At 47.5% G+C, this 20,916-nt stretch overlaps 11 protein-coding genes across 12 annotated transcripts; 5 read left to right on the top strand and 6 right to left on the bottom strand.

Annotated features, from left to right (window-relative positions):
- Positions 1 to 118: 118 nt before the first annotated feature.
- SPPG_05232 (V-type proton ATPase proteolipid subunit) lies at positions 119 to 1,582 on the top strand. Its single transcript, XM_016753456.1, has 7 exons — positions 119 to 354; positions 438 to 484; positions 614 to 717; positions 780 to 834; positions 902 to 1,051; positions 1,113 to 1,166; positions 1,224 to 1,582. The coding sequence occupies exons 1-7, from the start codon at positions 317 to 319 to the stop codon at positions 1,268 to 1,270; spliced, it is 495 nt and encodes a 164-aa protein (XP_016607899.1). The 5' UTR covers positions 119 to 316; the 3' UTR covers positions 1,271 to 1,582.
- Positions 1,583 to 1,633: 51 nt separating this feature from the next.
- Positions 1,634 to 2,463, bottom strand: SPPG_05231 (uncharacterized protein; the record flags this gene model as incomplete). Its single annotated transcript, XM_016753455.1, has 4 exons — positions 1,634 to 1,842; positions 1,903 to 2,035; positions 2,109 to 2,241; positions 2,306 to 2,463. The coding sequence occupies 4 exons, from the start codon at positions 2,461 to 2,463 to the stop codon at positions 1,634 to 1,636; spliced, it is 633 nt and encodes a 210-aa protein (XP_016607898.1).
- A 117-nt stretch (positions 2,464 to 2,580) lies between these two features.
- On the top strand, positions 2,581 to 3,394 carry SPPG_05230 (small nuclear ribonucleoprotein Sm D2). The gene is made up of 5 exons (XM_016753454.1): positions 2,581 to 2,762; positions 2,849 to 2,922; positions 2,992 to 3,041; positions 3,111 to 3,200; positions 3,279 to 3,394. The coding sequence occupies exons 1-5, from the start codon at positions 2,667 to 2,669 to the stop codon at positions 3,305 to 3,307; spliced, it is 339 nt and encodes a 112-aa protein (XP_016607897.1). The 5' UTR covers positions 2,581 to 2,666; the 3' UTR covers positions 3,308 to 3,394.
- On the bottom strand, positions 3,312 to 5,476 carry SPPG_05229 (serine/threonine-protein phosphatase PP2A catalytic subunit). Its single transcript, XM_016753453.1, has 8 exons — positions 5,302 to 5,476; positions 5,069 to 5,189; positions 4,584 to 4,967; positions 4,404 to 4,506; positions 4,312 to 4,321; positions 4,110 to 4,248; positions 3,924 to 4,042; positions 3,312 to 3,852 (listed from the first exon to the last, which is right to left on the bottom strand). The coding sequence occupies exons 2-8, from the start codon at positions 5,162 to 5,164 to the stop codon at positions 3,780 to 3,782; spliced, it is 924 nt and encodes a 307-aa protein (XP_016607896.1). The 5' UTR covers positions 5,165 to 5,189; positions 5,302 to 5,476; the 3' UTR covers positions 3,312 to 3,779.
- Positions 5,477 to 5,627: 151 nt separating this feature from the next.
- Positions 5,628 to 7,279, top strand: SPPG_05228 (uncharacterized protein). Its single transcript, XM_016753452.1, has 3 exons — positions 5,628 to 6,228; positions 6,304 to 6,342; positions 6,407 to 7,279. The coding sequence occupies exons 1-3, from the start codon at positions 5,898 to 5,900 to the stop codon at positions 7,126 to 7,128; spliced, it is 1,092 nt and encodes a 363-aa protein (XP_016607895.1). The 5' UTR covers positions 5,628 to 5,897; the 3' UTR covers positions 7,129 to 7,279.
- Positions 7,170 to 11,701, bottom strand: SPPG_05227 (uncharacterized protein). Its single transcript, XM_016753451.1, has 17 exons — positions 11,566 to 11,701; positions 11,406 to 11,509; positions 11,253 to 11,342; positions 11,043 to 11,187; positions 10,936 to 10,987; positions 10,623 to 10,877; positions 10,057 to 10,564; positions 9,736 to 10,001; positions 9,533 to 9,674; positions 9,363 to 9,461; positions 8,670 to 9,304; positions 8,471 to 8,606; positions 8,359 to 8,403; positions 8,045 to 8,301; positions 7,828 to 7,970; positions 7,699 to 7,756; positions 7,170 to 7,624 (listed from the first exon to the last, which is right to left on the bottom strand). The coding sequence occupies exons 1-17, from the start codon at positions 11,613 to 11,615 to the stop codon at positions 7,316 to 7,318; spliced, it is 3,294 nt and encodes a 1,097-aa protein (XP_016607894.1). The 5' UTR covers positions 11,616 to 11,701; the 3' UTR covers positions 7,170 to 7,315.
- Positions 11,702 to 11,768: 67 nt separating this feature from the next.
- SPPG_05226 lies at positions 11,769 to 13,363 on the top strand (the record flags this gene model as incomplete). Of its 2 annotated transcripts, none has more annotated exons than XM_016753449.1 (7): positions 11,769 to 11,872; positions 11,948 to 12,019; positions 12,073 to 12,140; positions 12,217 to 12,261; positions 12,320 to 12,402; positions 12,466 to 12,702; positions 12,792 to 13,363. In XM_016753449.1, 6 exons carry the CDS (start codon positions 11,769 to 11,771, stop codon positions 12,685 to 12,687), a joined length of 594 nt encoding a protein of 197 aa, XP_016607892.1. In that variant the 3' UTR covers positions 12,688 to 12,702; positions 12,792 to 13,363. The 2 variants fall into 2 exon arrangements, with proteins under 2 accessions (XP_016607892.1, XP_016607893.1); XM_016753450.1 differs by having other exon boundaries at positions 12,789 to 13,363.
- On the bottom strand, positions 12,688 to 15,531 carry SPPG_05225 (uncharacterized protein). The gene is made up of 4 exons (XM_016753448.1): positions 14,954 to 15,531; positions 14,849 to 14,891; positions 14,442 to 14,784; positions 12,688 to 14,381 (listed from the first exon to the last, which is right to left on the bottom strand). Exons 1-4 carry the CDS (start codon positions 15,175 to 15,177, stop codon positions 12,754 to 12,756), a joined length of 2,238 nt encoding a protein of 745 aa, XP_016607891.1. The 5' UTR covers positions 15,178 to 15,531; the 3' UTR covers positions 12,688 to 12,753.
- Positions 15,532 to 15,840: 309 nt separating this feature from the next.
- Positions 15,841 to 18,077, top strand: SPPG_05223 (tRNA(adenine34) deaminase). Its single transcript, XM_016753446.1, has 4 exons — positions 15,841 to 17,401; positions 17,464 to 17,672; positions 17,737 to 17,837; positions 17,906 to 18,077. Exons 1-4 carry the CDS (start codon positions 17,246 to 17,248, stop codon positions 17,956 to 17,958), a joined length of 519 nt encoding a protein of 172 aa, XP_016607889.1. The 5' UTR covers positions 15,841 to 17,245; the 3' UTR covers positions 17,959 to 18,077.
- Positions 15,843 to 17,124, bottom strand: SPPG_05224 (uncharacterized protein). The gene is made up of 5 exons (XM_016753447.1): positions 16,711 to 17,124; positions 16,503 to 16,647; positions 16,328 to 16,440; positions 16,186 to 16,266; positions 15,843 to 16,127 (listed from the first exon to the last, which is right to left on the bottom strand). Exons 1-5 carry the CDS (start codon positions 17,092 to 17,094, stop codon positions 15,912 to 15,914), a joined length of 939 nt encoding a protein of 312 aa, XP_016607890.1. The 5' UTR covers positions 17,095 to 17,124; the 3' UTR covers positions 15,843 to 15,911.
- Positions 17,956 to 20,565, bottom strand: SPPG_05222 (uncharacterized protein). The gene is made up of 5 exons (XM_016753445.1): positions 20,075 to 20,565; positions 19,912 to 20,004; positions 19,731 to 19,846; positions 18,285 to 19,673; positions 17,956 to 18,223 (listed from the first exon to the last, which is right to left on the bottom strand). The coding sequence occupies exons 1-5, from the start codon at positions 20,516 to 20,518 to the stop codon at positions 18,103 to 18,105; spliced, it is 2,163 nt and encodes a 720-aa protein (XP_016607888.1). The 5' UTR covers positions 20,519 to 20,565; the 3' UTR covers positions 17,956 to 18,102.
- Between the last annotated feature and the right edge of the window lie 351 nt (positions 20,566 to 20,916).

Below are 20,916 nucleotides of genomic sequence, written 5' to 3'. Positions count from 1 at the left end.
CCCTAGCCACAATGTGCCACATGTATATAGCCATATATGGAAATCTCAACTGCGGGCCTTCCAGCCTTACTAAGCCCATCCACGACGAAATTCAAGGAGGCGCTTTGGACTCCCCCCAACGCTTTCCGTCGTTTGGTCTCGCGCGGAGTTGGATTTTCATCCCATCGACCATCTGTACATTTCATCCTTCGCGTATTTTCAAGCGCAGTCTTGCATACTCGTGCCTCAGAAACAAAGCACTCTTGTTCAAGCGACTTGTCTAGCCTCTTTGTGCACACAATACATACCCTATTCCTCTCGTTTTTAGCCAATCAAGATGTCGACTACGTTTACTGAGGGTTGCCCTGTTTACAGGTGGAGTATCTGTTTTTTACGCGTTGATATTGGGTCACGTAATGAAAAACTCAACGCTGACGTTGTATCGTTGTCTGATGTAGCCCCTTCTTTGGAGCTATGGGATGCACTGCCGCCATCGTTTTCAGCTGTAAGTCTCATCATCATCAAGCGTGTCCAGCACAACTCTTCCTGCAGGGAGATGTCGTGGACAGCAGAGCTCGTACTCTTCATCCAGTCTTGAACCTGGAGCTTATGGAATTTCTGTTCCTCAAAACAGGTTTCGGAGCTGCTTACGGAACCGCAAAGTCCGGTGTCGGTATCTCTGTTATGGGTATCATGAGGCCCGAGTTGATCACCAAGAACATTGTCCCCGTTGTTATGGTATGGTCAAACTTGTGTCAGGATATTTCTTTTGGGCACATCAGTAATAATTTCTCGTGCAGGCTGGTATCATTGGTATTTACGGGTTGGTCGTATCCGTGTTGCTCAGCGGTGGCCGTGAGTAGCTTCATCAATGCGGACGTGCGACATGATCGTGGCATCTTATGAAGAATCTCTGTTTCAGTACAACCAAAAATGTCCCTCTTTGCCGGATTCATTCAACTTGCCGCTGGTCTTAGCGTTGGCTTGAGCGGGTTGGCCGCTGGTTTCGCCATTGGTGTTGTGGGTGACGCAGGTGTCCGTGGAACGGCCCAACAACCCCGTCTCTTTGTTGGTGAGTAGAAGTAATCTTGTCCAACAGGGCTTTCCTGCGTGCTAATTACAATTCGCTTTAGGTATGATCTTGATCCTCATTTTTGCGGAAGTTTTGGGTCTTTACGGGCTTATTGGTATGTAGCTTTTCTGCCCTTTGTCTGTCCTCACCTCTTAACCTATTTTGCGTGCAGTCGCGTTGATCTTGAACACCAAAGCGGACCCATCTCTTGGCTGCTAAAATATACCTGACGCGTTTAGCAGTGGGATGTACAATGCAGGTTATACTCCTCGGGCGGTGAGAAATGTTTCAACATTGTGAGGACGGGTTTCTGGCGTCTCCTACGTTGGATACATCAATAGATCGCGTCCCGTACTCTTGAAATCTCTTGAAACGATTTGAATGGCGGTTTGGACATTGGACAGAGACATTGTCAAGAAATGGAATAATATTTGCCTCATTCACTTAGTCCGCGCATTATCGGTGTCATCGCATTACGTCAAATTTTCAATATGTACACAGCACCACAAACCTAACGATGAACAGTTCTCCGCGCATCACAAGAGAAAATTGAACCCTCAGGCACTACAAAATTTTTGCAGACTAAGAACCACCCTCCACTGAGCTCTCCAGTTCCCATATACCGTCTATTTCGCGTAAGGCTTCGAGGTCTAGGTACGGCTCCTGCAGCCATGCAGTCAAATGAAACATAGCTTCTCGTCGATCGCGTAGATTCGGCAAGGATTCTGCTATTCGTCGCTTGAGACTCAATTCCGTCGCATACATGTCTATCGTCTTCCGGAAAAGGCCAACTGATCATACAAGCCAGTTATTATGGAGTAGAGAACTAACGGGAGACAGGCTGTGCATACCATGTCCTTCGAGTGTTTGGCTTCTAAATAGAGGTGTTTCATATGCATACCGTTCTCCAACATTATTCGATGTATCATCAATCAAGGTTTCGAGTTGGAGGTAGAGAATTTGCATCTTCCTTAGCAGTTGCGTCTGTGAATGTTGTGTGCAGCTATTACTAACACAGAAAGAATATCTGCTGCAATGCTTGCCAGCCAAGACCTACCAATCGTACGATAATCTCGTTTAGCTCGTCCAGGGGCGCCTTCAATGCTTCCTCCAACTTCTTCTCATATTCCTCCGTAACTCCCTCAAATTCAGACAACCCTGGAGTCCACGCTGTGGTTTCACGGGCATATCTGTCAACCAATAAGTGCTGTGTGCACTTTTGAGAGTGACGCACAGCTTAAAAACGTACCTTACTTTTTCTTCAAAACAAGATTCAGCAGCTTGTTCGCGACTCCCGTGCCGTCATCGGAGAGGTCTTGCCATGACGTTCTGTGATATTTAAGATCGGTCCAGGCCGTACGAACAGCGCGTTGAACTGAGGAGAGTGTTTGATATGTCCCAGCGACACTCATGAGCTCTTGGGTGGAAAGGTCAGTTATTGGAACTGATGAGGTGCTGCAGTTGACTGTGCGTGGTTGCCAAGACAACAAGACTTGGAGGGGCAAGCTCAACGAGACCCACAGGTCAGATCAACATCCCAGTCCCATCCCCATCCTCTCTCACCAGCCGCAAAATAGCACACGACACACACAACTTTCCCTAGCATCGTTCAAAAATGTCTGCAAAAGCAAAGAGCGAAATGACAGAAGCGGAACTCGCTGCCCAAGAGGAAGCCGAGTTCCAAACAGGACCATTGTCCGTATTGACGCAGGTAAACATTATTGTGTGCAACGCAACCTACCTCGCTTCGTCAACGTGCACCGAGGAATATGGTTATTAAAGCATCTCTCTATCTAGTCTGTCAAAAACAACTCTCAAATCTTAATCATGTGTCGAAACAATCGTAAACTGCTTGCTCGAGTAAAAGCTTTGTACGCATATCTACAACGCAACTGATCGTAGTGCGAGAATTTCGTTGAGCTCACCATTTGCGAATCTAGTGACCGGCACTGTAACATGGTTTTGGAGAACGTAAAGGAGATGTGGACAGGTTGGTTTTTTTGGGAACTATTATGTTTTACCCAAATGGCGCATATTGGTTGACACTTTAATTTGGCAGAGACACCAAAGACTGGAAAGGGGGTGAAGAAGGCCAAGCCGATCAACAAGGACCGCTTTATATCAAAGATGTTTTTACGAGGAGATTCCGGTGGGTGCATTGTGGTTTTGTTGATGATGTTTTGTTGAATCTATATTGATCCGGTTCTGCTTCCCTTTCACCTTATAGTTGTATTGGTGTTGAGGAATATTGTGTAAATGTGTTTTTGCGCGATTGAGAGTGTGATGTACAAATATGGGAACAGCCAAAACTATGCAACTAGTGTATTCCACGTTTGTGGCGAACTTATCAGTGACCATCCTTGGTTGTCCCCTTTGCTCCCCAATCATCGTCAAAACATGCATCGACAGAGAGCAGGACGATTTCACACCTCAACGAAGAACATCGGTATATTACACCTCGAAGGCTCAAACTGTTGCTATCAAATTGCAAACGAGTTACAGCACCACTCGCAGCAAAATACAGCTCTCCTTCTCAATCCCAGCCTATGTAATCAGGCCAAGCGTCGTAATAACGATAGAACCGACAGGGCACAGCCCATAACTCCCAAGCACACATCCAAGTCAGCCAAAGGCAGGCGAAAGCTTCAAAAACTGTACAATCACTGCCTTTTAGAAAAAGAAAACAGAGTGATGAAATCCGTTTTGGGTAATTTGAGGGATTTAATTTCTACAGGAAATAGTCTGGGGTCCGACGAGTGACGTGCGGCTCGCCGCGCCTGGGGGCTGGGTCGAATTGCAAGCTGCGAACCAAATGTCGAATGAGTTCTTGTTACCGGCTGCAAAGTCAAAGATTCATGGTGATGATACTCACAAGGTATATTTCAAGTGCTCATCTATCTCCATAATGGCAGCTTGGTTACCACATCGGTAGCAGTAGTTTGGCGCACTGAAAATTGTTACGACATTTTTATCTTGACTCCAATTGTAACCCTGGAAATCACACCAAACGGTGTACATTATAATGTACGAAGAGTCCAATATTCAACGTGCGCCATACCTCCATTACTAATTGATGGGCTCTAGAGATGAGAGTCAACCCATTATTGCGATTAAATGCCTCAGAGATATCTTGACCGAACGTGTACCCAGCTCCACGGGGAGAAATACCCCACCCGCAGCGATCGTCAGGATCAGACCTAGAAAAAATTGTTCCATAAGTAAAGAAGCTTCTCGAAAGTACGTTGATTCACCTCCCGTACCATAGCAGATCTGGAGATGTCAAGAGAACATCGAGCAAACCAGATGAGAATGATGAGCTTATGCAAATTAACCGTGTCCATGAGATCCTTACCGCACATGGGGCCTTCATGGGGGACTTCCTGGATACGGTCAAGTGACCGAATGTGGTCTAGAGTATCAATCGATGGAGACAAGCCTCCATGAAGACAGAAGATCTTTCAAAAATTTCCGTAATTCAAATAAGTGCTCTGAGAAAGCAAATGATCCCAGTGGCCATCAAAACGTTCTATACCTGATCTTCAATCAATGCGGTCAAAGGCAAATAATCAAACAGGTCGGTGAAATACTTCCACACATTGGCGTTCCCGTATTTCCTCAAGCACTCATCGTAAAACCCGTACACCTGCGTAATTTGCCTGGACTCGTGGTTTCCGCGAAGAATGGTAACGCGATCCCTGTAGCGGACCTTGAGTGCCACGAGGAGAGTGACCGTTTCCACAGAGTAATAACCGCGGTCGACATAGTCGCCCATGAAGAGGTAATTTGTGTCTGGAGAGTTACCACCAATACGGAAAAGCTCCATTAAGTCATGAAATTGGCCATGAATATCTCCGCAGACTGTTACAGGGCAGCGAACAGGTTGGACGTTGGACTCTTCCATGAGGATTTCTCGGGCCTAATTGTGATGGAGCGGATGAGCATCAGTTTCCCGTCATGCTCATCATAACACGGTCTCGTATGCCTCCCCGTAACCAAAACATGTGCGTGGTGTCTGACCTTGTCGCAGAGCTTTTTCACGTCGGCTTCCGACAGCTGCTTACAGGCCATCAAGACCGATATCCAATTGTCCACGTCCCCGTAGTCTGCGCTCATGGTTGGTTTAATAAAAAGGGGGTGCCTATACAAGATAGTGTGAATGTTTTGAGCAAGTACTATCAAGCTACGATCCCATCTCCGACACGCTGGTGATTTCGTCTTTTGCAGCGCACCGCGTTCGGCCGTGTACCAACCAAAAAGTTTATTGATGGGCTAGAAATTATGAGCCCGACGTGACGAGAGGGGAAATCCTTCAAAAGGTCGTAGAGTAAGACGCCCCGATGGGAAGAATGATTCTGCCAAACGGGATGGAAATTTCAACTCGCCCGTTCTATTATTGTGCAGCTCGGCTTGTTTTGGTGAAAAGTGCGTCCTTCTTTCGCGACTTTTGGACTGAACAGCCAGCACCCGCCACATGCAGCCATCCGTTTGCCACAATGCTTATGTAATGGTCGGGATAAAGATCGTTTTCGCTTGCACCTTGTGCTGCTCGCTGTTGACATATAACAAGGGACGGATGGTCAACGATGGGAGCGATTTAAGGCTTTACAATACAAAGTGTGCCGGTGACTGCTGTGATTGTACATATTTTGATGCAAAGGGACAGCATAGTTATAAACTCATCGCAAGACCCTCGTTCCACGCTCACGGGCAACTAAAATGAATCAGTTACTAACAAAACCCCAATCGACTGTATAAACCCCGTTTACATTTATCAACATTCTTGAACCTCGTGCTTTTTCTTGTTTCGCGCCCCTGTCGGTCTCATTTCTACTGTATCTGACGACTCATGCCTGCCGCCGTTGCCACTACACCACTTCCTGTACCACTTTTCCACAGCGGAACCGAATACAGTCTTCCACAACATCAGCAACAACAAACAGGGAGCGGTTATGCAGCAGGACGAATCTTAAACCAGCTGGGGCTATCCTTTCAACCAATGCAAGAGACTGGAATTCGAGCTACAATGACTTGCTGCAGTGTGTCATCTCAAGCACATGCAAGAGCTTTAGCGAAGATCACATCGTTAGAGAAGACAATAGAGTTTTTGCAGAAAGAGCATGCGGGTGTTCTGAAAGGACTGCATAGCGAGATTACAAGGTTGCAGAGTGTTTGTTCTGGTATGAATACTGTCAGTGCTGTTTTGGCTAGATGATATTGTTCCAGATTGTTGCTTAACGCCTGATGTCGAGCAGACCTCTCGGTGAGACTTGTAACAAAGGCAGACGGTGGAGGTACAGTAGTACTGCAGCTTTAAGGGCTCACATTAGCAGTGCATAACCATCTAGATTATTTTAGACGTGCATGACCCTACAACGAGTAAATTGCAAGCATCTGTCCACACATTTGACCCGAAGCCCTCCCACAACCATCCAGAGACTCAAATCACAGGTTCCTCATTACCAACAGACCCATCCGAACCCCACCTCTATCTCCTCCTAGACCAACAGAAAAAGAAGTACACAGCCTTCATTGACCGGCTCAACGAGGACAACAAACGGAAGCAGGTTGAGATAGACCATCTTAAGGCGGAGCGTGAATTGGTGCAAGAGGCCCTGAGCGTTGCTGGATTGCAACTGGATATGAAAGAATTATACACCCTTGCCACACATACGGTGCATTCCAAGGCTTCTCTAAGGACCAAAACCAAGAACCATCCATTACCGCCGATCGGAAAGGGACAAGGCCCCATTGATCGCGAAAAGGATAAAGGGAGTGAAACAACACAACAGGAACAACAGCAAGTTCCGCCTCGCCCACCAGCACCCACACCTCCACCAACTACTGGTGACACACCACGACCATCGTCTCGATCAAGAGCAAGCAAACCAGTGCTTCCCATATCAACAGCAGCGGAACAAATAGTCGTGGAATACTCAGAAGCCCTCTACGAACTGCATGTGGACGATCCACCAGCCTATGTATCTGATCCACCTCCACATACAACATGGTCAAAAAGAATGGCAGGGACGAAGATGGTGAGAGAAAAGCAGTGGAGAGATTTGAAGGAACGGTTGTAAGAAATAAGAGATGATTTCTTTGCAAAGTTTGCAAGACAATTATGTTGTTTGAGTATACTTAGGTGAATAAACGATTGGCGTTGTCATGATCTAGTAATTCTCATGATTCAAGTCCAATTCATACAAAACAATGTCCAATACAACATCTACCGTAGTCCTATTCTACCCAAAATATCCACACAATCATCTACACTTTCTGGAATTCGGTAAAAACACTCCTAACTTTATCAACGATTATAGCATCAACCCCGTAACTCCTTTGCAATTTCGCATTCTCCACCTCGTTATTCAAACCACCATAGGTAAAAAGCAGGAGCCCGCTTTCTCTTATGGCGCGAATCAGCCCAGGTGCTTCCAGAATCGGATCCACCTTTGTTACGATGCCAAGACATCCTGCTCGAGTTGCGAATCGCACGGCGTCGAGGAGGGAATTGCAGCGAGCGTCGTAGGTGGTATCAGTTCCACCTTCGGTTAAGAAAAAGACGGGGTAGTGGTTCTTTTTTAATAGGCAACAATGACGATGTGTAAATATTACGATCTCATGGTTGGGCAGAACGACGCACAAGTCACCTGCTTCATACTCAACATCCAACAGACTTCCGGGTGAAAGGACGAGAAATATATATTTCTAATAAGCACAGTCCAGTAAGCATAAGAATAGATGTCTGCACACACTCACACACAATCGAAAGGCCATACCTATCTCCAGCGTTATCAAAGATACCTTCCAAGATCTTGTCGCAGAAGACATTGATTTCCGCATTTTGGAGCTCATCCTGTTCGGCTTCCTGTAAATTAGGATATTTGACTTCAACATTAAACCCGATCTTTGTTGGCACTTTCTGTAATGAAACAAACCAAGCAAAATCAGCCCGGGAATGACCTATTCAAGCCCTGCATAAAACATGTCCGTCACCTTTAGCGTCTCCTCCAACGTTGCGAATGGTAACTGAACCGACCCGTCATCATTCCCACGAGTAGGCCATGAAGCCCGCTCATCAGCCGCCTTCAAACTCTCTTCGGATGCATCGCTCATACTCATGGTGCGCCGCAAATGTCCGTTGGTTGCCCAAGCAAGTTTACGGGAGGGCCGTTCTTTAGGTCGGAGGGCGAGGAATTCTTCCACTGTTAGGGCACTTAGAGGTAGGTGGTAACCGGTTTCCCATACCCTAACTGTACGAAAAATGATGAGAATTTTTTCTTGCATCAAGCGCCAGGAAGACAACCTACAGTCATGGTACAGTACAGGAACCAGATCCTTCGTTAATTGCACATCTGTAGTCAACCACATGCATCAGGATGGTTTCTTTGGAAAGGCTACAATATACAACTGATGACGCACCGAATTCAACATATTCGGCGCCCAAGGCACCCGCCGTGATGAAGGAGAGCAATGTGTTCTCCCCTAGCTGTAGATGGCCGCGTCCGTTGGCTACGTGAGCTGCCTTGTTCATACCCAATCCTCGGTGTCCAACGACCTGTGAAGGCAAACAGATTGATCAATAAGACTTTTAGTGCTGGGCAAATTATACAGGCAGCACCTTGGTCATTTGCGATCTCCAGGTTCTCGCTCCATCTCCTTTAAGGTTACCATGCACAAATGGCTTCACAACCACAAACTCAAATGTCACGGATCCAATGATCTCCAAACTATGGGAGCTCATAATCGGTACATCAACACTCCCACCCAGTGGCGTCTTTTCCTGCCATAGCGACGTTTTGACAGTGGAAAGAAGCGCGCTGGCCCTGCCAATTAACCGAGCTTTCTTTGTCGCTTCCCCATATGCAGGGTGGATATCAAACTGCAGAGAGACTTGTTCAAAATTCTCCGCGTAAAACACAATTGGCTCCGGAACGGGCTCTAAAAGCGGAAGATCGAAGATTGCAGGGTCTCCCACCGCGTTCTTTGCAGATATAGTTAAACGAAATGTTCCTGGTGCCATTTGCGCTGGAATACGTTTGTCGTCCAATCGAACGGGCGGGTCTCGTCGCCGAAGGTCCAGAGATCCAAGATATAGACGAATCATTGATTGGCCTTTTAAATATCTATGTCCGTAGGCTCTTTCGACGACCACAGCTTGCGCGACCGAGCTGATTTCAATGTTTGCGGGCTTGACCGTGTAAGGGGTAACGTGGGAACGAAGAATGGCGGCAACCTCGTTATGAGCTCGGAACACTGGGTTGAGGATGCCCATGAGATGCGGCGTAAGTTATACAGGCGCCATCCAACATACCAGCGTATTCATGTGGATTCAATCCTGCTGAGTCCACAATTTGTACAGACGCACCGGCGTCAAGCAAAGCTTTAACGCATTCAATGTGACCCTCCATTGCTATTCCAGAAGATCGATCAGGCGACATCAGCTCAACAATATTACCCGTCACAGAATACTTCAGAGCTCACCAGCCAAGAAAAGCGGTGTACGCCCAAATGATCGATCTTTGGAGTCACAGTTCGCTTTGGCCCATGTTGCACCATCTACCTGTCCTAGCAGCAACCGCACACAGACGATGTGCCCACCCCGGGCGCAAAGATGCAATGGGCTCTGCCAGTTTATTTCAGATGAGGGAGATTGCTCGGATTTGACCACGAACTGTACAACCAACCTCGCCATCGTCATTGCACACATTGCTATTTGCCCCGTGCTCCAAGAGAACACGGACCACTTCAGCATGGCCAAAGGTGCAAGCTAATGCCAATGGAGTGCTAGGGTTCGTCCGCGTTGGCTGAAGAGGAATGTCCATGAGGGCAGCCATGGACTGGGATGGTGTTATGAGAGGAGATGATAAGACGCTTTCCCCTGGATTGATCTGTTGCCCCGCGACGTACGATTGGAGTTGTCGATGTTCTACAAGATCCGTGTCTTGGAAGGCTAATATGACATAGTCAGCTCAGTCTCAAGCAATGTGCCAAAAGATTCGACGCACCATCACCCAGCTCGTCGACATTGTTCCATCTTGGCAATAGCACCAACAGAACGTCTACAAATCCCCTTACAACAGCGTAGAAAAGAGGGGAGTGACCATCATCATCTACCCATTGGCTCCCTTTCAGGATGCCATCAGACAAAAAGTTAAGGAGCACCTTCGCTGTGCTCGGCATCCCGTAAAGGGCTGTGTAATGCAAAGGCGTTCTGCCGAGAAAATCCTTGACGCGGAGAGCAGAGTTCGCCACGTTGCTTGGTATATGGGAGAGAATGTACTGAAGTAAAGTAGGATCATCCCTTCCGATGCCGGACGAAGGGACCATACCACCTCCGGGTTGACGAAGGAGGTTCGGACCCAACACAGCTAGCCGATGAAGAATAGTTCGCTGATTGATATCACCGGGTAGAGGAGTGCTAACGAGATCCGGTTGCTGAACGAGATGTGCAATGCACTTCAATGCGTTTCTCTGGCACGCTTTGACAAGAATAGAGCAGTATGTGCGCTTCTCCTGTAGCCATAGAAAAGGTGAATTATTGTAAAATGATACACAAAAGGAACTCGCCCACCTCTGCTGTACTCAAAGCCTGTCCCGGAGCCGGTGATCGAATCTTTTCCATCACTATACTCAGTAGCGTGACATCATCAGCTTTCAGCGCGGCCTGGACTTCGGCCGGAAATGCATAATGGATATCGGGGGACGGAGTCGCTTGTGCATCATCCCATAGACTATGTTGGATACTCTGAGCCTTTTCGCTCAGATCATCGACAACCTGCAACATGTTCTCCAAAGATGTGTCTGTGCAGAATGGGTACACAGCGACCTTGACCCAGAATCAGTTCTAGATGCTGATACAAGAGCGACATCAAACGGTCCCCTGCCTTTTCTGCCCATAGTTTTTCGCTCAACTCCACATCTAGTTTCTTGTCAAATCTGCAGGTCGATTAGACTGATGGTTTACTTCTTGGAGAAGCAGGCCTAGACCTACTTTTTCAAGATCTTCCGAAATCCAGTTCGGTTCATTTCAAGATATCGAAGGACTAGGTAAAGTTGCACTTTGATTTCGTTTATTGTTTCTACAACCTCATCGTTGGGAATCGATCTGACATCTTTTTGTTCTAGTTGCTCTTTGCCTGTCATTGAAGGGAACCTGTAAATAATACCGTAACTGTCGGAGTCCCATTAGCGAGAACCTCACTCAAACGAAGTCGGCGTTCTGTTGCAGAGTATTGGTTCGACCAAAATCCATTGATCTTCTTTGCCTCTATCTCCACCATTTTGATAAATGCTTTAAGGTGAAGTGAGTATCGTTCCTGGCTTGTATGTGTAGATCACACGAAGACATTCGCACCGGTAATCGCCTCCTCCGTTTCACTGTCTTTAGGACCTTTGACATCAAGTAGTCGCTTTGCATGCTTGATTGCTCTTTTGAGGGACTTGTATGCAATGTATTGTCTGCCGGTTCAAGGTGAACGGCCGAACGCACCAAAGGACACGACGAGAAAACTTACGCGGACCACTCTGGGACCTGGTACTTGACAAGCGTTCTACCGAATTTCATGTTAACGAGATGTGGACTAGTTACAAATGTTGCAATTTAAGGTGCAAAAGTGGCATTTCCTGCCCCACCGCAGCCGAGTGTGCAGCGGGAAACGACGTCAAGATCGACAGCAACCGCGTCTGCTCACGTCCAACCCATTCCACACGTGATGCGATGAGGGACTTGCGCTGGAGAAGTCGCCCGAATTGCAACCAGATCTTTACTCTTGACCGCCTGGCAAATAACGTCACATTTATCGTAACGAGCAGGATGCAAAGGTATCTGTAGAACGGGATAGGCACAAGTACGATCATAATTGCCATGTAGTTACCCATTGCTGATCAAGTCTAAAGACACCAGATCACAATTCACAACGGACGAGCAATGGAACTTCTGACAGAGACATTCCTAGCGTCACGCGAACGGTTGGTGCACTCACGGTTCTCAGCATGGCGCGGAAAATAGTGATGATGCACAGATTGCAGGATTGGAATGTCAAAGTGCGAGACGGGCAAAAGATTTTGGCGGGATTAATGGATGCAGATGGTAGGGCGTTTCTCCAAGATGGTAAAATTCAATGGTATCTGGCCATAATCGTTCATCCGATATCCTACGTTACTAGTTACAAGAAGTGGCGCCATGAAACTTGCAATAATTGTGGATGAACGTAAGGGTCGGCGGAACTGTTCCCTTATGACAGATGTGGCAAACATATTTGGCTTTAGTGCGAGACCTGCTGCACGCATTCTATGCCGATCGTCGCACTCTCCTATACATCTCCCAAGATTTGGATCTCGATCAACTTAGCGTAAGTTGCAAGGTGGTCCCTTGCTGGAAAGCTGTACGTGCACTGACTAATTTGCATGTGAAGGATTCGCATGTTTCACCAACTGCACAGATTCCCCGCGACATGATTCTCCTTTGCGTAGACTATGTCCGTACACTGGAAAAGGATTACACGGTCAGAGAGGCAATTTGTCGGGACATTTGTAGCCGAAGGGAGACTCTCTCGAGAAAGGAGTTGGATGTGAATACGGCACTATGGGGACAAACACCAACCTTTCAAGAAGTCTTTCCTGGGTTTAATAAATAATTGGAAGTTATAAATGTAATGTATTTGGAAGTAAGATAGATACAGTTGTACTTGTCATTTTTGAGATTACTCTAATACGTCGTGTCCGATTGCTTCCGCAGCAGTGAACGTCTCTAAGGCCTCGTTCAAGCCCTTGCGCACGTTATATGGGAAATGATCCATCAACATACTCCGTGAGAGCAGAATTTCAGTAAAGTCCGCTTTATCTGCCCAGCGCGCTGTGTATCGTGGTGGAGGGTGTCGGCGATTGTACTTCTTGTTTGAACGTGCTTTCGGGATGCCAAGAGGTGATAGACGGACAATGTGGATGATTGTTCCAGGAACATACATCTGTACGGATTTGCGCACTTCGACAGTAGTTCCACCCGTGGGTGATGCTGCCTCGGCCTGCACGTTGTCGTCTGCGGGCACTTCCTCCTGGCGAGGAAGATCCACAATACACTCACTGGAGGTCGTCTCGGCCATTTTCTGTTCTTCGTTTTCTCTGACTCGTAATACATCCTCCTCACATTCCACGACACCTTCTCCTCTTGTCCACCGCTTCGTCCACCCCAAACCAAAACCTGCAGCCAGCACGTGGAGTTTATGCACATTGCTATGCCCACACAGATATGCGACATCTCTCTTTGCACGCTCCAGGGACGTGCGGCTTAGACGTGGTACGAGATCATCGTTGAGGATGATAGAGGTGCAAAATTGCTGAAAGTGAATTGATGCATCCGATGAGAGGAGACATCCTGGTGGGGAATATGCATAACATATTGCACCAGCATGCGAGGTGCGACGAAGAATGTGACACACTAGCGCTGCGATACCAGCACCAAGTGAATGTCCAACAACGCAAACCCGATACTTGCTTCTTCCGTTCTCATCGGCTTCCAGTTCGGGTCTCTTTAAGACGCCCCTTTTGTCCATCTCTTTGACCAAATTTTTCGCTGTCTTCAGCATCCCCGTATGAGCCCAATGCTTTCCTCCGTCACATAATTCCAAATCCGTCACCTGCAAACTCAGATCCACCAATACATCGGCAGTAGAGAACGTGCCGCGGACCGCGACTACGACGCTGCGGGACTGGTGATCAAGAGAGACAAAGAATGGTGATCGAAAAGGGGAGTTGATGTGCGATATGTAGATGAGGTCGGAATGAAGCTTCTTGTGAACTGTTTGAATATCTTCGCCGACCTCCCCTGATTCCAACGAATCCGTACTTGTGCCCAAAAATGGGAACAGGCCACCCTCCGTTGCAACGGCTTGCCAGACTTCTTTGGTAGGCGTGGGCTTAGGGTGTGGGATGCAACCAACACAGCAGGCGCAACAAAGACTACCGCATGTTGCCTTGAGTGTTGAAAATGGATTTTCCGCGAAGGTGAGCGGAAGGCCATAGATTGCTTGCGCATAATTGAGAAAGTGGAGGGCGTTGCTTAGGTCGGCTTTGTCCACGATCGCTTCGTTAGCACGCCCCGATTGGTGAATGGGCGACAGTGGGACGGGCTCCGCCTCTTCTTCCCGTTCGTCTTCCCTCGAACTTAGTTCCCTATCCTCCAGTTGGGCGGAATCGGTCCCTTGACCAGTGCTGACTGGTGCTGCATCTTCACCTTGTGGGTTCTGTTGAGCAACCAAAGGAATCGCGTCTTGTCTGCGCTCTCGGGCGTGCTGCTTTGCACTTTCTTGCTGGACTTTGCGTAGTAACGCTACTGTTGAAACACGCCAGTTAGGGCGGCGTCAACTGTTCATGGTCCAACTTACGTACATACAGCCAACCAAAACATCTGATGGTGCCAAATCAACGCCGTCAAAGTACTCCCCGAAAAATCTCGCAACCTCTTCCATGACGTCCTGTCCAGCCACCCATTTTCCACCAAAGCTGAATAGCCGGCGTAAGCGTCTTTGCCAAAGTCTCTGCGTCGATTCGTAGGCTGCTTGTTCATCTTTTACTACTGGGCAGGATACAATATATAGAGCTAGGATAGCAAGAAGGTGAAGCAGAGTCAATAATGCTGTTAACAGCGTCGAAATGATGAGGAGGATGAGCAGGGCGAGGTGGGTGATAGTTTTAAGTGTGTGAATTGTAAAGTACAGTGTGTAGATTTCGAGTGGCTATAGATGATAGTTGGAACCTTGCTATTTAATTCTGAAAGCAAACATGCGTGGCAGTCCTTACCAGTTCCAAAAGAGTCATCACTGAATGTATCTCGACCAGATTTCTGACGAACCCATTGAAATTAATCTAAATCCTCTCCTGAATTTATGAAAGAAATCAACACACCTCATCCTCCTCCTTGGCCGCTCGTCTGCCACGGTCCCCCTCAGAGAAATGATCATCCCAATTCCCTCAATAAGTAAACATGCGACGACAAAACAATAAAATATCGGAATGTATGGAATAGGAATCCATTCTCCATGTGTGGCAATCACGATGGTGACAAAGATGAGCCTGTCATGGAGGTTATCAGTGTTTGGCAATGGTAGAATATATGGAAAACATGCCATATGAGGTGGAATAGGAGGGAATAAAATAGAGGTATAAAGAGGTCGTCGGACGCAATATCCCAGCGGCGATTGAAAGCTTTTAGGCGGGACATGAAGAATCGGATATCAAGTGAGAATCGTCGAGTATAATCTAAGACATTTGATGGAGATGACGGCGGAACACGAGGCAAAGTCTTCCGATCTTTTCGAAACCGGATCGGTGGCTTAGCTCCGTGTCGGTTGGGCGTCGCTTACGCGAAATCTAGGGTCGGGTTGAGGACATTTGTTAAAGATATGTCACCACGAAAGCATCGGTTCAGTTGTCAGTTTCTATGGGCTTGATACTGCATTTACTCTTTGCATTTTTGTGTTCTCATGTTCGGCAGCACTATTGTCAGCGTCCACGCATTAGCCGTTAAAGGGTTGTGGGCCCAAAACACGCTTGCAAACAGTGCTGTTTCCGATCGTCGCTATCTGATAAGCTGAGCTAGTTGGCAAAAATCATTATACAGAATTAGCAAGAGGTGACGTGCATGTCGTACAGTCGATAAGGAACAAGCTTAGGTTGGCGACAGATACCAATCCGAGGAACCAATTTTGGACGACGTTTGATGGTTATGGAGACTGGTGACGTGGTTCGGATGAAGGACATTAGACGACAGTGGTTCTTGGACATTGTGAAGAAATCTGTCAATCGGTTCAGATCCCAAACCTATCATTTCCTATTTACAATTACTTGCATTGCCTGCCGCATTTTACAAAAATGTTTTCCTTCCATGTCCAAACTTTGAATCCAATTTTCTTGCTTGATCCAGCATCTCCTGTCTAGACTTTGCATCAATGCGCCGCGAGCCCCCCATATCCTGCTCCCTGTCAAACTTGCGTTTGCTAACGTCTTCCTCGTCCAGTCGTCCGTTGCGAATGTATGTTGACATATGTTGGTCCATTAATGCCTTTCCACGGTGTTTTTCCTGTTATATCACTGTTGTGAGATATGATAATACAGATGGATGTGTAATTGGTACTCACAGTGTGTCTTTTAACAAATTCTCGAGTTCGGAGCTCTTCTTCGGTTGGTGGTCTGGGTTCGTCTTTAGGTGGTCGCTTACGCTGAGGATAATATACATTACGCCTTCATTACCGACATGGGCTGAATAATACTGCAAACTACCTTTTGGCCAGCATTCTTTTCTCTATCCTGCGGTGTCTCCGTCCATCCAGATTGATCAATATCCTTCTCAGTAGACGACTTGCTGAATTGGCGTGATTTCATTGACCCCATTGCTACAATTTTGGAGCATTAGGTACTGTCCAGTCAGAGAGAACAGAGACTAATGCTTTCTCACCTATTGGTAGCCTATTCGCTTCTGGCGGTACCAGCATCCAATCTCCTCTCACGATCTTCTCGGGACGGGATGCATTCTCCGCTTCCTCCTTGGCTCGCCGCTCTCGTTCCTCAAATTCTGCTATTCGACTTTGTAGATCGTCTAACTAGACATATACTTCGTATCAACATCACGGTGGACAACATCATTATGTAATATTTCCACAAACCTCGTCTTCCCCATTCCTCGGAGCAGGTTTGGGTCCCACCTCATCGTCACTATCTACTTCTGCATGCTGTAAAAATCCTGGAGGAGGAGGAGCTGCTGGACCCGCAACGAGTTTTCGTCGTGCTGGGGGAGATGCCCCTTGCCGTTGTTTTTGACGTGCAGCGAGGAGGCGGGGAGGAAGAGACGGACCAAAGGTATCCTCTTCGCTGCTCGAATTGGTGCCATCGTTTGCTGTAGCTTCCTGTTCTGGTGGGGTTGCTGTGATGTGTGGACGCGACGGGCCGATTTCGGGTGAGGGTGAGGGTGAGGGTGGTGATTTTGGTCCAATATCTGCTTCTTCTGGGGAGCTTTCCCTACGGGACGGCGGTAACTGTGGCCCGTACATTGTACAAAAAGGTCTTGTGGATGCAAAAGTGTGCCAGCACTCTCCGACACACAAAAACGCAAACGCTCATCAAATCACGCCGATGGCACAGCCAGCAGAATCCCAATTACCTGCGGACTCTCGATTTTGCTCGTAGTTCAGTGACAACAAAATGGACACTGCGAGCCTTCACCACACATATATGCGAGCTGCGCTGGACGAGGCTGAAGAAGCCTATTCGGTCGGCGAAGTTCCAGTGGGTTGTGTATTTGTCCACAACAATACGATAATAGGTCGAGGTCGAAATCGGACTAACGAGTCGCTGAATGTGCGTTGCTTTCGTCAGATCTACCGACCCTACCCTCCACTCAACACTAGTATCTAAACTAGGGAACCCGCCACGCAGAATTCGAAGCAATCGACCAAATCCTCCATACCCACCCTCCGACCGTCTTTGCGGAAACAGATCTCTATGTAACGGTGGAGCCATGTGTTATGTGTGCAGCGGGGTTACGCATACTTGGGATACGAAAGGTGTACTATGGATGTGGGAATGATAAATTTGGAGGATGCGGGTCGGTGTTTGAAGTGAATAAAGAGTGAGTGGCAACGTGCGTATCCTTTCGTCTGGTTCCGGCATGCTCATATCTGTCGTTCATCTAGTCATGTTAGATCCGAGCCAACTTACGAAGCTGAAGGAGGATACTTTAGAGAAGAGGCGATTATAATTTTGAGGAAATTCTACGTGAGGGAGAATGATCATGGTATGTCACTGTCCACAAGAACATTGAAGTACTACTAGTCGACTGAAAATGGTGATTTCATGTCGCAGCACCGCAACCAAAGCGGAAGGCAAATAGAGTCCTTAAAACGGACATTCTGTAACCGGTTCACAGAGATGCTTGTAGTTCTACATCATCACTTAAGCCGGTTGTATATACATGTAGACACCTGTCAGGCAACTGTATAAATAAATGCTCAAGAATAACTACACTATCTTGCAATCTATCAATATTCTATCCAGTCTCTTCACCGCCGGAACTCCAAAATTAATTCGCAGTGCTTGGTATGTGGAAACAAATCTACAGGCTGCGCACGAATCGGCTTGAATGGTAGGCCACGATACTTGTTCGATGTCGGGCGACATAGGCTATGATGAGCAAGCCATTAGGATACGTTTCGAAACCAGCAAAAGAAAGAATGACACTTACTCAACAAAGTTTCCACAAGCCTGTTCTGCATCACAACTCACATACACCACCCGTCGGACTCCCTCACATGCCCTTACAGCCTTTATCACATCCGCGTGCACACCATTCCTCGGTGGATCCAAAACTGCAACAACATCATCTCGGCTCCCAACGTGCTCCGCAAAAATTGTTCTGATAGCATTTTCAACCTTGTCGGCATAATAAAATACGTTGGTTGCATTATTCAGCTTTGCATTGTATTCGGCGTCCTCAATGGCGTCTTTAATAATGTCAACCCCAACGACTTTTTTGACCTGCGATGTCATGGTCAGTCCGATTGTACCTGTGCCGCAGCAGAGATCCAGGAGGACTGTGCCAGGAGGAGAGAGATCTTTCGGGTGTGGAGTTACAGGCGCTTCGGAGGAGATATTGGCCGGATCAGTGGAAGCAGCCACGCTTCCATTTGTCTCCGCTGGAACTGTCTCTTCCATCTTCGTTTGAGCTTCCTCGCACTTGGTCTTCCCACTATCCTCGTCCGCTGCTTCTTTTCTTTCCCGTTCAACTTCATCCAAAGCACACCAATCCTTCACGGTCGAGTACAGCACCTCCGTAGCCTCCGTATTCACCTGAAAAAACGCGCTAGGCGAAATTCTAAAGTTGATACCCAACAAAGTCTCGTGGACGTAGCCGGATCCATAGAGAATCTCCAAGGGGCTCTTGTCTGTCATACCGTTGAATACGCCGTCCCAACCTTGCACCAGTAAAGTGGTGACAGCAATCTCACCATCAGCCATGGCGCGCTGGAAATGGGATTTAAGGGCATCCTTAGCTGCTTGAATCTTGTCTACACTGACGTCGGATGGGCTGTATTGAACGACGATCATGGACTCGTTGGTCCGGTGCGTACGCACCAAAGCCATACGCCAAAATCCTTTCTTGTTGATTCGATCGTAGAGGTCGAGGTCAGATGCCCGTAGAAACGTTTGAAGCGTCGCTGCGATCTTTACCGCAGCTGGTGATACATTCAGGGTATTTGTTGGTTCCAACACATTGACAATACCCTCTTTGTAAAGACCCAAAAGGAATCCAACAACCTTCTCTCTCTTCAAATTCCATCCAAAAGTAAATTCGCATTTGTTGCGGTATCCGTTCACGACTGGCGATGGAAGGGGGTCGGACAATGGACATGGAATGTCATCATTTGCCTTGAGCGCTGGCATAAACCAAGCTAATTGAACAATAGCTCTCTCTTCAGGCGTCATGTCTTTTGTGACGACAGTTGTTGTCGGGGCCGGAAACCTGTTTCGAATGTACTCTTTCGGGAAATACTTGAACATCTCCTTTTTGAATTTGTAAAGTGCCTGTCTAAGGACAGTACGCTTATTTTTGAGTTGCTCTTCGTAAGGTTTTCTGTGTGCTGGACTTTCAGCTTCCGGTGGCTGGGAAGGACGACATGAAATAGTTTACCTCCAAAGCGGGGTGACTTGATCCGCCAGCTGCTCATCTGCAGTGCGAGTATCTGTTGCGCTCTCTGCCACCACATCCTTCTGTGCCTTTCCTTGCATGCGTGCCGTGCCTTGTCGCTGCGACAACAAGGCGTGAGATGGGTTACCCGCGCACAACACAAAGTAGTGTTTGATGGGCGTACCTCGACTGCTTCAACCTCTGAGACTTGAACGACATTGTCCTTGATCGTCTTTCCTCTCAGCTTTTCCAAAGCGTCCTTTCTCTGTTCTTGTGTCTTCAAAAAGTCGACGATATCCAGATGAATTTAAACACGTCCAACATTTACGTAGTGACATTCCTCATACCTTAAACCCCAAGAAACAATAGTTCCATTTTGGGGCCTTCTTCAACTGATGGACGATCACATCATTCGCCTTGCAAAACTTTTGAATGTCTTTTCTGCTGCAAAAGTTGGGAAGATTGTCGACTTTCATGCGGCTCATTGGCTGATCTGCATTTTCGGCGGCCTCTGCATCTTGGGAGAGCGCCTCCGCATCACCTGATTCAGATGACAGTTGGCTTGAGAGTGTGCTGGGAGGAGCGTCTTCAGACAACTCGGTTGCCGTCTTCTGTAGGTGAACCATCGGTTCAGCGGATGGCTCGCTGCTTTCTACCTTCTCGTTGGTCTGCACCTCAGCGTCGTCGGAAGTAGCTTCAGGTCGTGGCCTCTTTACGCTGGAATCCGACACTGAAGCTGTCGCTTCTTGAGTGGCGACTTCGTCTTCCCACGGGCGCTTCAAGTTGCTCATTAGTGTAAACTGTTGAAGCAGGCAAGCGCAATCTCTTTGCAAACGCGCAGTGTAAAAAAGAAATAATTCTGAGCCAGCGACTTGGTAATCGATTTTCCAATAGGTCCAGATGACCCAACAGATTTCAGCTCAACTTGCTTCAAGGACGGCGAAGGCAAACCTCGACGATGATCTCTTGCACAAATGCTGCTCACTGGCCAGGATCTATCTTTCCTGCCGTTTAGTCAGTAACATTGAAGAAATGTGGAGAAATGTCTGCTTTCTTTTCATTTGATGCCAACCCAATGACAAGTGGGATATCGCTATTTGCACTTTCTTGGCTTTTTGCAAAGCATGAGCCGATAAGCTGGCGGCTCATGCGATGTGCAGCATCCATCGCTATTTAATATTTCTTTTCA

The sequence above is a fragment of the Spizellomyces punctatus genome, assembly GCF_000182565.1.
Source record: "Spizellomyces punctatus DAOM BR117 chromosome Unknown supercont1.8, whole genome shotgun sequence".
Lineage (NCBI taxonomy): Eukaryota > Fungi > Chytridiomycota > Chytridiomycetes > Spizellomycetales > Spizellomycetaceae > Spizellomyces > Spizellomyces punctatus.
This window is presented reverse-complemented; position numbering and strand designations above follow the sequence as displayed.